Source organism: Bos mutus, chromosome 29 (genome assembly GCF_027580195.1).
Source record: "Bos mutus isolate GX-2022 chromosome 29, NWIPB_WYAK_1.1, whole genome shotgun sequence".
NCBI classification, from domain to species: Eukaryota; Metazoa; Chordata; class Mammalia; order Artiodactyla; family Bovidae; genus Bos; species Bos mutus.
In genome coordinates this window covers 26,182,853-26,195,881 of record NC_091645.1, presented here as the reverse complement: position 1 = coordinate 26,195,881, position 13,029 = coordinate 26,182,853, and the positions used below count along the sequence as shown (strand labels likewise).

Genomic DNA, 13,029 nt, shown 5'->3' with positions numbered 1-13,029 from the left:
TATAAGGTATACTGGAGTCAATATTTTATTTTTTATTTTCATTAAAAAAATTTTTTTTGTGTTAAAATACACAAATTTTAAACACAAAGCTTCAAGCATACCTAAGACCTATATGAGCCCTCTACCACCCCATGAATCACGCATATTGTGAATAATGTTTAGTAAAATAAATCTCATAACAGACTATTATGATCCTGTGAGTTGAGTGTGTGTATGTGTCACTGTCTCACCATGCAAGTAGTTTGTTTGGAACTAAAAATTATTTGTAATTTGCTGCAAAATTATCTTGAGGGGTGATGCTGCTGCTGCTAAATCGCTTCAGTCATGTCCGACTCTGTGCGACCCCATAGACGGCAGCCCACCAGGCTCCCCCGTCCCTGGGATTCTCCAGGCAAGAACACTGGAGTGGGTTGCCATTTCCTTCTCCAATGCATGCAAGTAAAAAGTGAAAGTGAAGTCGCTCAGTCGTGCCTGACTCTTAGCGACCCCGTGGACTGCAGCCTACCAGGCTCCTCCATCCATGGGATTTTCCAGGCAAGAGTACTGGAGTTGGGTGCCATTACCAGATTGCAAAAAACAATAAATGTAATTCAAAGGCAAGGAGAAGTGTTCAAACTATCTCATATTCTTTTTGTAACATGGATAAGTCAAAGTGAAATGAGCTAAAGCAATGTCTTCACAGTTATGCCAGGCACATATCTCATGTGGAAGGAGATAATTTAGGTGATTCGCTCTGTGTTCTAACTTATGTTTGTTGAATTAAAGGTGAGCTAAGTCCCTATACATAATTGTTAATGTGCTATTTGACTTAGAATAATTATTTCAAATATATCAAATCCTTCTCTGTGGGGCAAAGCAAATCATTGATCTTATTCCCATACAGATAATTACATAATTTATTTTCCACCACGGTTGGAAATTCTTCTGGAGGAGGGCATGGCAACCCACTCCAGTATGCTTGCCTGGAGAATCTCCATGGACAGAGGAGCCTAGCAGGCTACCAGTGCATGGGGTTGCAAAGAGTCAGACATGACTGAGCAACTGAGCACATATTCCACCACTGGCATGGTGCAGTTATCCAAAAAAAATACTAAGGGGTACATGTACCTCTAGGAGATATTTTTATTTAATCCTTAGACAGAAAATAATATAGGACTTGGGTTATTAGGATTATGTGAAAATCAACTCGTCTGCTGCTTTGGGGATATCAATATAGAAGATTTTATTGACTTGATACTTGTCACCCTCCTTTGATTCTTTGGGGAAAGTTTCTGAAGTGGAATAAAACTTAGAGATCAAGAAGTTACACAGAGAGACAAGCACTAAGAGTAAACACAGAGAATGACTTAGATGCCATCTCTCTTCTTCCTCTTTTCCTTTATCCAAAAGCCATGGTTTAGGTGCTGTCTCAAGGTAGAGGAAAGAAGAACATTTAAAGTCATGTGAGCTAGGGAAAAGCCTGGGCACTAGAGAAGTGGTTTTTGTTTTTTCATCCTTTTTTCAACTTTTTAGCTCTTTTTAAGCTATGACCTTCTGAAGCTTTCTGTTGGGGCATTCAGGTTTGGAAAGAACCGCTGCTCCCTTCAAACCCTGCTCTCACTGTCCTAAGTACAAGCCACCAGGGAGAGTGCCCACTCTACCACCACCCACAGTGCCTGGCACCCCCCATGGGCACCCTGGGCTTGCTGCTGCTCCACCAGACACAGCTGCTTTAGTCTGAAGGGAGCCGTGGTCGGTGGAGTGAAAACACGTTCTTACACTTGGTCTGCATGACTGTTATGCTTTGCTGGTATTTATCCTACAAATGGTAATGTGCAGCAACATCTTGTAGAGATTTCTACCAAAATCAAATGTGGGGTTTTAGATCCCTCGGATACTGTGAAAATGCAAAAAGGAAATGGTCCAGAGTCCAGTCGCAGTGAGAGCTTCACACCGTCCTCAGGTTTTACCTGTCGGAGAGGAGGTAGAGCTAAAGTGGCTCCCTCTAACCCCAGTTGTCTGATTATGCAAATCTGGGGTTGGAAAATGAAATTTTTAATTTCCGTAGCATTCCAGTTCAGTTCAGTCACTCAGTCACGTCCGACTCTTTGCGACACCATGGACTGCAGCATGCCAGGCCTCCCTGTCCATCACCAACTCCCGGAGTTTATCCAAACTCACGTCCATTGAGTCGGTGATGCTATCCAACCATCTCAGCATTCCAGAGAGGTACATAATCAAGAAATCCTGGGCTAGAATGTAGCAAAATGCCACCGCCCAGTTCTGCAGATCAGAGTCTGTCCTGAAGGTCAAAGTCCACACCTCAGAAAGACATCTGATAAAGAAGGGAATGGGGAAGCCAAGTGACATGAAAAGTATCTGAGTGCAATACAGGCATGGACCATAGAGATGCTGTATACTCTCCACCCGTAAACACTGCAATCGTCACCTTCACTAAGTTCCAACAGGCAGAAGGGGATCTTCTGCCTACGTGTGTGCCGCAGGGTTCGGGTTGACCCTCTGTGCCTTTCTCTTAAAGATGATGTTAGGAAGAGCTATTTCAGCTATGGGGATCATGATAAAGAGCTATGTATTCAGTTACCTAGAATACATATCCCACAGGCAGGAATCAGACCATCCAGGTCTCAGGTAGTAAGGAGTATTAGCCTATGGTCTCTCACTCCCAAACTGAAGGGTATTCCAAGTAGAGCAGAGGAAGGTAGCTATCATACTTTCATTTAGAAAAAAAGGAAAATAAGTGTCCATGAGACAGACCAGAAACAACACAGTCCTAGACTTGTCCATGGTACCCCAACCCAGGGGACAGAGTCTTAGAGGATACTCTTCTCTTAAAATTGTTTGGCTCACAGAGCTCTGCACCTAATCATGCTGATAAGTGACACAGACACTGCTTTAGATGAATAATTATTCCTTTTTTTTTTTGGCCTCCAGAGTTCCTGGTGTTTAGGAAAAGATTCTGTTTTTTGAGGGGAAGTGGGAGGGGAGCTGGGCTCCAGGGAGGTTGGGGCAAGGGACACAGAGAAGGGCAAAGAAGAGAGGCCCAGGTAATCTGGGCATTGATCTTCCTGCCTCACTGAGAATCTGCATTCATTCCTGCCCTCAGGTGTATGAGAGGAGCTGGTTTCTTTTTGAAAATAATTCACTTACTTTATTTATGGCTGTGCTGGGTCTTTATTGCTGCATGCAGGCTTCCTCTAGTTGCGGCAAGTGGGGGCTACTCTTAATTGCAGTGGACGAGCTTCTCACTGAAATGACTTCTCTTGTTTCAGAGCAAGCGCTGCGTGTGCACGGGCTTCAGTGGTTGTGCTGCACTGGCTCAGTAGTTGCAGCTCACAGGCTCTCCAGGGCAGCCTCAGTAGTTGTGGCTCACAGGCTTAGTTGCTCTCAGCATGTGGGATCTTCCCAGATCAGGGATCAAACCCATGTCCCCTGCACTGGCTGATGGATTCTTATTCACTGTAGCACCAGGTAAGTCCCAGGAAAAGCTTTAATTGTCCCAGATGGGACTATGTTCAGTTATTTACTAATGAATCTTGCAATCATGAATGCTACAATTGTATAGTTTCTACTTTCCAAGATATATTCAAGTGGGAAACATTTGTACATGTGAACACAGTCCCAAATAGATTTCAATGGTGAAGTCAAAATTAACATTAAAAACTGTCTAATGTGGAAATATATGAGACATAAGCCAAGAGTGAACCCTCACATAAACCATGGACTTTGGACAATAATAATATGTCATTGTAGGTTTATAAATGTAACAAATGTACCACTTTGGTGGGGATGTTGAGAACAGGAAAGGCTGTCCCTGTGTGGGCTATACAGGGAGTATATGAAAAATCTCTGCATCTTCTGCTCAATTTTGCTGGAAAAACATAACTGCTCTTTAAAATATTATTTTCTTAAACTTGTTTAAATAGGAAAAATTATATGGGATATAGCAAACTCTGTGCACAGATAAATATAGGTCACCTTAAATCCTGGCATATTAAAGAAGTTTTAACTATTTTAAGAAATTTGAGGGATAAAAAATTAATCTGAAAGGGAAATAATGAAGTAAAAACTTAAAGTAGTAAATTCTACTTAAAATAATATTTTCAAATGGATAAATATGTAAAGGGATCTTGAATATTATCAACAAATTGATAGCCCTCTAATAAACCAGATTAAGAAAACAAAGAGGGAGAGTAAGTAAATCTATGAGGAAAACTTAATCCTTATATTTTAGTGAAACCAACAAATATTTAAGGATGAAATTCTCTGAGTTTGTTTCAAAATAACTCAGGGATGAGCACTGAAGCAGGGTAAAGGGTACATGGGAATCATCCCACTAGTCTCTCCTTTTTCAAAATTTCATACTTACCTTTTGAAACTAAAACTCTAATTTTCTTTTTCCATTTATTGTTATTTCTTTAATCTAGTTGTCTATTAAAAAAAAAAAAGGAAAACATAAAACCTAACAATCTCCCTTCTACTTTCACTTCTCCCATTGTTCTGCAGAGAATGCCATGCCCAAAACCACCAGTGACATTATAATCATCAAATCAAGTGACACATGTTCAGCTTCCACCTAATTAGATTTCTCTGCAACATTAGGAATCTAATCTCTCCTCAAAACTCAAGCTTCCTTAATTAGTCAGCAGCATTTGTATTTTTCTAAGTGGCTTTAGTGGTAAAGAACCCACCTGCCAATAGGAGATATAAAAGACAAGAGTTCGATCCCAGGGTAGGGAAGATCCCCTGGAGGAAGGCATGGCAACCTACTCCAGTATTCTTGCCTGGAGAATCCCATGGACAGAGGAACCTGGCAGGCTACAGTCCATAGGGTTGCAACGAGTCGAACACGACTGAAGCGACTTAGCATGCAAGCACGCACACACAGCCTTGCTCTGACCTCTACTTCTTTGCTCTTTCTCATAAAAGATGATGTTAATCAGAATTTCCTTCACTGCCTCTTGTCACCTTCCGTGTGATATCCTCTCATGGTGATATACACACCTATGCTTCAACTGCCATTCCTAGGTTGATAACTTTTAACCTACTATTAAGTTTCAAGACTAATTCTATCATATGCCTTCAAGGCACCTTAAACTTAACCAAAACTTGTACTTACTAAATTCTTTCTCATAAGCAGGCTTGTGCTTGTTCCCATGGTTTACATCTTATTTAATGGCATCTAGACTCCTGTTTTCCCTAACTACATATATCATTTCTTCTCTGACCTGTGTCTCACTAATCCCTCACCTATCTTCAAAACACCCCAAATTATGAGTGGTCATTCTCTTTTGTGATGCTAGCTACTTGACATCTCACATAGTGATCCGATTACCTTTTTCATTTCCTTGATCCCTATCTAATGTTCATCAATCCTGGAACATATAATCCTGATGTCTTCCATCATACACGTCTAACTTCTTTCAGGACCTCTAGTTGCTCCTATAGCTGACAGTGTTTTCTATGTGTGATATCATACATCCTTCTGTATCTGGTTCCTCTTTCAGGGCCTCTGCTGCTGCTGCTAAGTCGCTTCAGTCATGTCCGACTCTGTGCGACCCCATAGACGGCAGCCCACCAGGCTCCCCCATCCCTGGGATTCTCCAGGCAAGAACATTGGAGTGGGTTGCCATTTCCTTTTCCAATGCATGAAAGTGAAAAGGGAAAGTGAAGTCACTCAGTCATGTCAGACTCTTAGCGACCCCATGGACTGCAGCCCACCAGGCTCCTCCGTCCATGGGATTTTCCAGGCAAGAGTACTCGAGTGGGGTGCCATTGCCTTCTCCGTCAGGGCCTCTAGGCCCCTTGGTGATTCCACTGTAGTAGGTCTCAGGGTCAATGGTCAGACCAAGATGATTCCATGGCAGTTGGCAGCCGTGACAACAGACTAGCCCAAATGGAGGAGTGGGGAACAGTAGGATTTATCTTCTCTGCTCCATAGGCTACTTCACTTTCTACCACTGCCATTGCGTCAGCAATCACTAAAAGATTTTCCCCTATTTCTTGTGACTAATCCTATCGGAGAAGAAGCATGTGAAATATTGGTGACGGTCTCTGCTAGAAAACCCCAATCACAGTGGTGCACATACTAGTCAGAAAGGTCAAGGCCACCAACATGTTCTTTTCCTACTGGGTCTTAGTCCTCTTGGCAATAGGACTCATCATAGAAGAATGGGCTGAGCTGAAGTTGGGACCCCAGAAACCTATGATAAAACCAAAGTCCGTGGATATGTTGCACTTCACTGTGGCCATCAGGTCAAAGCTATTATATGGAAAGAGATAGGTGGAGAATGAGGTTTCATCCTTCCTTGACTTCCGTTCATCTCACCATTATCCTCTAGTGCAACCACCTATGGTTGCAGTGTGCCTACTTCCATAATCAACACAGTCAAGGTCTATCCCAAAAGCTCAGCATTTGTACGTTTTGGAAAAAAGTTTAGAAGCTCACAGACTTAACTGATGGATCTCTGAGAAGCCCTGACAGTAACAACAGGGTATCTAGCACATCTAGAATGTAAGGATATAAAAGAAAGATGACTGGCAGCAAAGAAAACATGTTACATTGTCACTAGAGGAAGACAAGAGTGTTTAGCAAGAAATACATTTTGAAAAAATAGAAGAGAAAGAAGTTTACAGAGATAGAAAGAGAACAGTTTCTTTTGGTTCCATCTCCCATTTAGCTTAAGACCTCTATCTCTTTCTTGCCCCATCTTTGCTCTTTATTATTTAATCAAATGTTTCACCTCATTCATGTTTACCTAGAGATTTGTGTGCCCCAGGTAGAAATAAGCCTAGAAGAAATATCTGTCCTTGCCTCAATACAGCTTCTTCTTTTCAACAGATGGCCTGGAAGTGGTCAGGAACATTCTGATTGTGTTGTTCAGCCTTTCCTTCATGCATAACTTGCTCCTGGGTTTCGAATTCACCTATATGATTCCTCAAACCAAATATACTCTCATTATGACTGCCTGCCTCGCTTTCCTCACAGGTAACTTCCTGTCTTCAGTCACAAGTAACTTCCTGTTTTCCCTAACATAGGATTGGAGGCATACTTGGTTTGTAGATCCAGGCTGTGGTCTCTGACTAACTCAGCCCTCCCAGTTCTTTGCCTTAGATACGCAGCTGCCAAATTGGATCCACCACTCAAGTGGCATTGGCCTTTGGGCAAGGTGCAGCTGTGAGTGGTAGGGGTTGGGAAGTCAAGCGTATCTCAGGTTAAGACTTAAGTACGGGAGCCAGGGTCCATCAGAAGGGACTTTTCTTTCTCCTTTTGTCTGGACATCAGGCATCCTTCTGCTCGCTGTGCCCCTACTGTATCACCACATGCTAATTCAAGGTGAATCCATGTATTATTCAAGTTACAAGGTCTCCTGGGTAATTTTTACTACATACTTAAACGTTTTATTGTTTTTCGCCTCTGGTGAGTGTCTTCAGGGCCCTTGATGGGTGCTAACAACCAATCCATCTCTGATAGGCGGGAGAGTGAGAGGATGGGAAAGAAGATAGAGGGAAAGTTACCAACCTTTGCATTTTAAAGGGCTAGTGGGGAGTTAGACTCACTCTGAGGACGGTTCCTACAGGATGTGGGCTGAGTGAGATTTTCAAAATGCTTGCCTCCAAGGGAACCCTTCCTTTCCACCTTTTCTTTCATACCTGCCCCATTCAGAGTGGAAATAACCGCTAACTTCAAGACTAAAGAGAATGGCTGATAGGGAATGTTCACTCATGTGCAGGCAGTGACCCTGGGGGCATAGTGTCCTGCTAGGACAGCCTGAGGTCAGAGAGAATCATTGTCTGATGCACGGTGACCACCTACAAACACCAGAGAGTCTTCTAAGAAGTCTTTAAAATTTCCCTTGGAATTAAACTTCCTAACTCAGAAGCATGTCCTCTGTCAGAAAGAATTCTCAATTGTGTTGAGTTGAGCACTGCCTGTGTGTGTGCTCAGTCACTCAGACATGTCCAACTCTTCCGAGACCCCATGGACTGCCAGGTTCCTCTGGCCATGAGATTTTCAGGCAAGAAGACTGGAGTGGGTTGCCATTTCCTCCTACAGGGGATCTTCCCAACCTAGGGACTGAACCCAAGTCTCCTGCATCTCCTGCATTGCAGGTGGATTCTTTACCTGCTGAGCCATCAGGGAAGCCCCAAACCTTGTGCATGTGTGCCCAGTTGAGTCTGGCTCTTTGTGACCCCATGGACTGTAGTTGGGCTGTATTTAAGCTATTCTGCACACACTTTTAAAGTGAAAGAAAGAAAGTGAAGTTGCTCAGTCGTATCCGACTCTTTGCAACCCCATGGACTGTAGCCTTACCAGGCTCCTCCATCCATGGGATTTTTCAAGCAAGAGTACTGGAGTGGGTTGCCATTTCCTTCTCCAGGGAATCTTCCCAACGCAGGGATCGAACCCAGGTCTCCCGTATTGTAGGCAGATGCTTTTACTGTCTGAGCCACCAGCACTCTTCTGCTAAAGCATCCCCCTCCTGAATGGCTTGGGGCAGTTCAAAGGGAACCATTAGGCTTTAGATCTGGGCCTCGTGGCGCACAGGGAGGGAAGTGTTTCTGTGACTTTTCTATTGTTTCTTCATCACCCTCCCTGGCTTCTCTTTCTCCCAGGATTCCTCTCTCTCTTACAGTGCAAGCAGTCCATAAATGGTTCTGGTAGCCTGATCACCATCCCCAAATCTACCAGAGAAAGTCAGGTTGTGGAGAAACATGGGGTTTCTATCAAAGTTGTCGCTTTACCAGCTGGTACTGCAATGCCTCATAGTATTGTCTGGATACACTCTGCCCACATGAAAGAAGATTCTCCAAAAAGACCACACATCCAAGCACGTGATGTAACCTGGGCTCTATGATTTGACAGTTTATCTTTCTATATATGTTCATCTTAATAGCAACAGCTTGTGCATATGTGGTGTGTGAAGGTCCAACTGTATGGTGTGGTTTGGAATTACATAAATGACTATAACTGGATTGGGGTCTATAAGAAGATCCAGAAGCCTTTAAAAAAATTGTTTTACCCTGACGAGCTTTTATTTGTTTTCACCATTTAATAGCATCTGTTATTAATATAGTAAATATCATCATATAACTGATAGTTGCTGTATTAACTTTATATATCACAATGATTTGGAATAATGTATATTACCTTTAGTCTCACTGATTTTATTGTAAAATATTTCAACCCTTCAGAAAAAATACAAAACAATATGATAAACACCTGTGTATACATCACCCAACTTTCACATTATAGACATAACTGATATTCCCCTAATTGTTTTTCTAATCTTAATTCCCTCATTTGTTTCACTGTAAAACACCTTTAATGATGCATTGTTGATAATTTTACATTCATGTCATCTTTCCTACAACTTTATGCATCTATAAAAATTGTAGAAAGTAGCTCTCCAAGCATTTAAAGATCATTAAATATTGTACTGTACAGATCATTTTTAGCAACTCACTTTTTTCACTTGACTTTATGGTTTTGTAATTCATTGATAAGTTTTGTTCTACTTCATTCATTCAGGCTACTGTTAAGTTTTTCCCTTTAGGGATATAATGTGAAATACTCATTTTCCAGTTGATGAAAAGCTAGCAGTTTTCTTTTGTTGTTTTGTCTCTAAGTTGCATGCAACTCTTTTGTGACCCTATGGATGGTAGCCCACCAGTCTCCTCTGGCCATGGGATTCTCCAGGAAAGTATACTGGAGTAGGTTGCCATCCCTTTTCTAGGGGATCTTTCTCACCCAGAAATTGAACCTATGTTTCCTACATTGGCAGGCAAATTCTTTACCACTGAGCCACCAGGGCAGCCTTGGTTTCTTTATTCTGTTAAAAATAGTGCTGCTATGAATATTCTTATACACAGTTCTCTCTGACCATGAGCTAGAGTTTCTCTTGGGTGTTTAGGACTAGACCAGCTGTATCAGAGAGTGTTTTCAATATGATAACTACATGTGTTATTGTTGTTCATTTGCTGTCGTGTCTGACTCTTAGCAACCCCATGGACTGCAGCACACCAGGATACCCTGTACTTCACTATCTCCCACAGTTTGCTCAAACTCACGTCCATTAAGTCAGTGATGCTATCTAACCATCTCATCTTCTGCTGCTCCCTTATCTTTTTGCCTTCAATGTTTCCCAGCATTACAGTCTTTTCCAATGAGATGGTTCTCCACATCAGGTAGCCAAAGTATTGAGTTTCAGGTCCAGCCTCAGTTCTCCCAATGAATATTCAAGGTTGAATTCCTTTAGGATTGACTCATTTGATCTTCTTGCAGTCCAAGAGACTCTCAAGAGTCTTCTCCAGCACCACAGCTCGAAAGCATCAATTCTTCCACGCTCAGTCTTCTTATTTGTAACAAATACTAAAGTGTTTCTTTTTATATGTGTACTTTTCTTAAGCCATAAGCTCCTAGAAGGCATAGGATTGTCCCCTAATAATTCCTCAGCATCTGAAATAATACCTATCAGAAACCCACAAAAGTGTAGGGCCTAAGAACTGAGGCCCCGAGGCATAACTTACTGATGTTTTTCCTGCCCTACACTCAGGTCTACAAAGAAAAACATTGACTTAATGCTATATAAGCTTTTGCCTGTGGGGTAATAATTCTATTGGATCAGCTAAAATTGGTTCCAAGAAACATGGGAAAAAGGGATTTTCATTCCTTCAGTGTTTGTTAAGCAAATATTTATTCAATACCTACTATATATGCCTGGTGTTACTCTAAGTTGCTACAAAAATAGCACTGAACAAAAAAGACAAAATCTCTGCCCTTATGGAACTTAGATTCAAATGCACCTGAGCATATCAATGTGTGTGTATGTGTTGTGAGAAAACAAACTAAGTAAACAAATAAGTGACAAGTATTTCATAGAGGGGTAGGTGCTGTGTATTCAGGAAAGATCACCTGCTTTTCTATTTGAGGATGTGCCCCATTTGGCAACAACAAAAAAAATATGCAAAATGGTTTACTTCCAATACATCACTGTTATAGTGAACTCAGCTTAAATGCAGAGTAGGTAATTTCTCTTTGCTACAAATCATGATCTCTGGGGAAAAGACAGTGAAAACCTAAGACTTCTAAGTTTTAATCAGGTCCCTAGGATTTCACAATAACCCCTGGGTCATATTAGCAGGTGGCTCCCTGGGCACCAGCAGATGCTATTTCCACCCACTGGACTGGAGAGGACACTCTGGCAGAGCCACCATCAGAAATCATGACCTGTAACTCGTGGCACCTCAGAGCCTGGGGTACCGAGGTCTGTGCTCTGACTCTCTCAGTCCAAGACGCACTCAAAACAGAAACAATAACAAAGAAGAAGAAGAATCTCTGTTCTGGGCTGTTCATCTCTAAAATTCATCAGAGCCACTTGCTCTTCCTTGAGAATAAGGAAGCAGAGGTAGCAAGTCCCAACACTGAAGTCTCCATACAGAAGGGTGAGTGTTGAATTTTATCTGCCCTGTTACTCATCTTCCAAACCTCATCTCTGGAAGCCAAGGATTCCCTGAAATGACAGCTTTGTCTCTGCTCAGATAACCACTGATCATTGGGTGAGTCTGGTAAACTGTCAGAGCAGAAGTGGAACAGAGATGCTGTTGTCATGAGTCCACGGATTACTGAATTTTACCCCTGTAGAACTTGCCCGATAGTGTTTTTTATACACTTCTTTAAAAATTTCCCCAGCCTGTATACAGAGGAGAAAGCAAAGACACACAGAAGGGTGGGTGGGGGTTCTTCTCAAATTCTGGGACTGTCTCAATAGACTGGGATTGGGTGGAGAGAGCGGGGTACTCATTTTTAACGTTATGCTCTGTCCTGTTCCCACAGGTATGTCCTAGGGAAGAATGGCCCCAGGGAATGAATCTTCAGTGACTGAGTTTATCCTGCTGGGTTTAACACAGCAGCCAGGACTCCAGCTGCCTCTCTTTTTCATTTTCTTAGCAGTTTATGTGGTCACTGTGGTGGGGAACGTTGGCTTGATTATTCTTATTGGTCTGAACCCTCCCCTGCACACTCCCATGTACTACTTTCTCTTCAACCTTTCTTTCATTGATCTCTGCCACTCCTCTGTCATTACCCCTAAAATGCTGATGAGTTTTGTAAGCCAGAACATCATCTCTTATGCAGAGTGCATGACTCAGCTCTGCTTCTTCTCCTTCTTTGTTATTGATGAGTGCTTTATTTTGACATCAATGGCCTATGACCAATACGTGGCCATCTGTAAGCCCCTGCTCTACAAGGTCTCCATGTCCCATCAGGTCTGCCTCATGCTGACGGTGGGTGTATACGCGATGGGGCTTGTGGGTGCCATGGCCAATACTGCGTGCATGCTGCGACTCTCCTTCTGTGATGGAAACATCATCAATCACTACATGTGTGACATTCCTCCTCTCCTCCAGCTCTCCTGCACAAGCACCTCCATCAATGAGTTGGAGATTTTCATCGTGGTGGGTGTCAATGTCATAGTGCCCAGTGTCACCGTCTCCGTTTCTTACACCTTGATCCTCTTGAACATCCTTCGCATCCGTTCTGCAGAGGGCAGGTCCAAAGCCTTCAGTACCTGCAGCTCCCACATAATTGTGGTTTCTCTTTTCTTTGGATCATCTGCATTCATGTATCTCAAGCCTTTTCCTGCTCGGTCTCTGGATGAAGATAAAGTGTCCACAATTTTTTATACCATTGTGGGGCCAATGGTGAATCCTTTCATCTACAGTTTGAGGAACAAAGATGTCCAAATTGCATTGAGAAAGACCTTGAAGAAAAGAGTAGTCTGAACTAAAATTTTGTTAGTTATTGATGCCACATCTTAGTATGGACATACAATGTATAAAGACATGGAGAACATAGAAATTAAAGTAGAAATGTAAGTGATTTAAATCAGAGCATAAATTAAGTTCATTATATAAATCACTTCATAAGAAAAAACACTGTATGGAAAAGGAGGATCAACCCTTCATCCTTTCATAGAAAATAGGGAAGTAGTCATTGTGTCATTGTGCAGCTTATTTTCAGAGACTATATGG

At 42.2% G+C, this 13,029-nt stretch overlaps 1 protein-coding gene across 1 annotated transcript; it reads left to right on the top strand.

Annotated features, from left to right (window-relative positions):
• The first annotated feature begins 11,835 nt into the window (after nt 1-11,835).
• LOC102286408 (olfactory receptor 8B3-like) lies at nt 11,836-12,780 on the top strand. Its single transcript, XM_014480424.2, is given in 1 exon segment — nt 11,836-12,780. A coding segment is annotated over 1 exon segment (945 nt).
• The last annotated feature ends 249 nt before the right edge of the window (nt 12,781-13,029 follow it).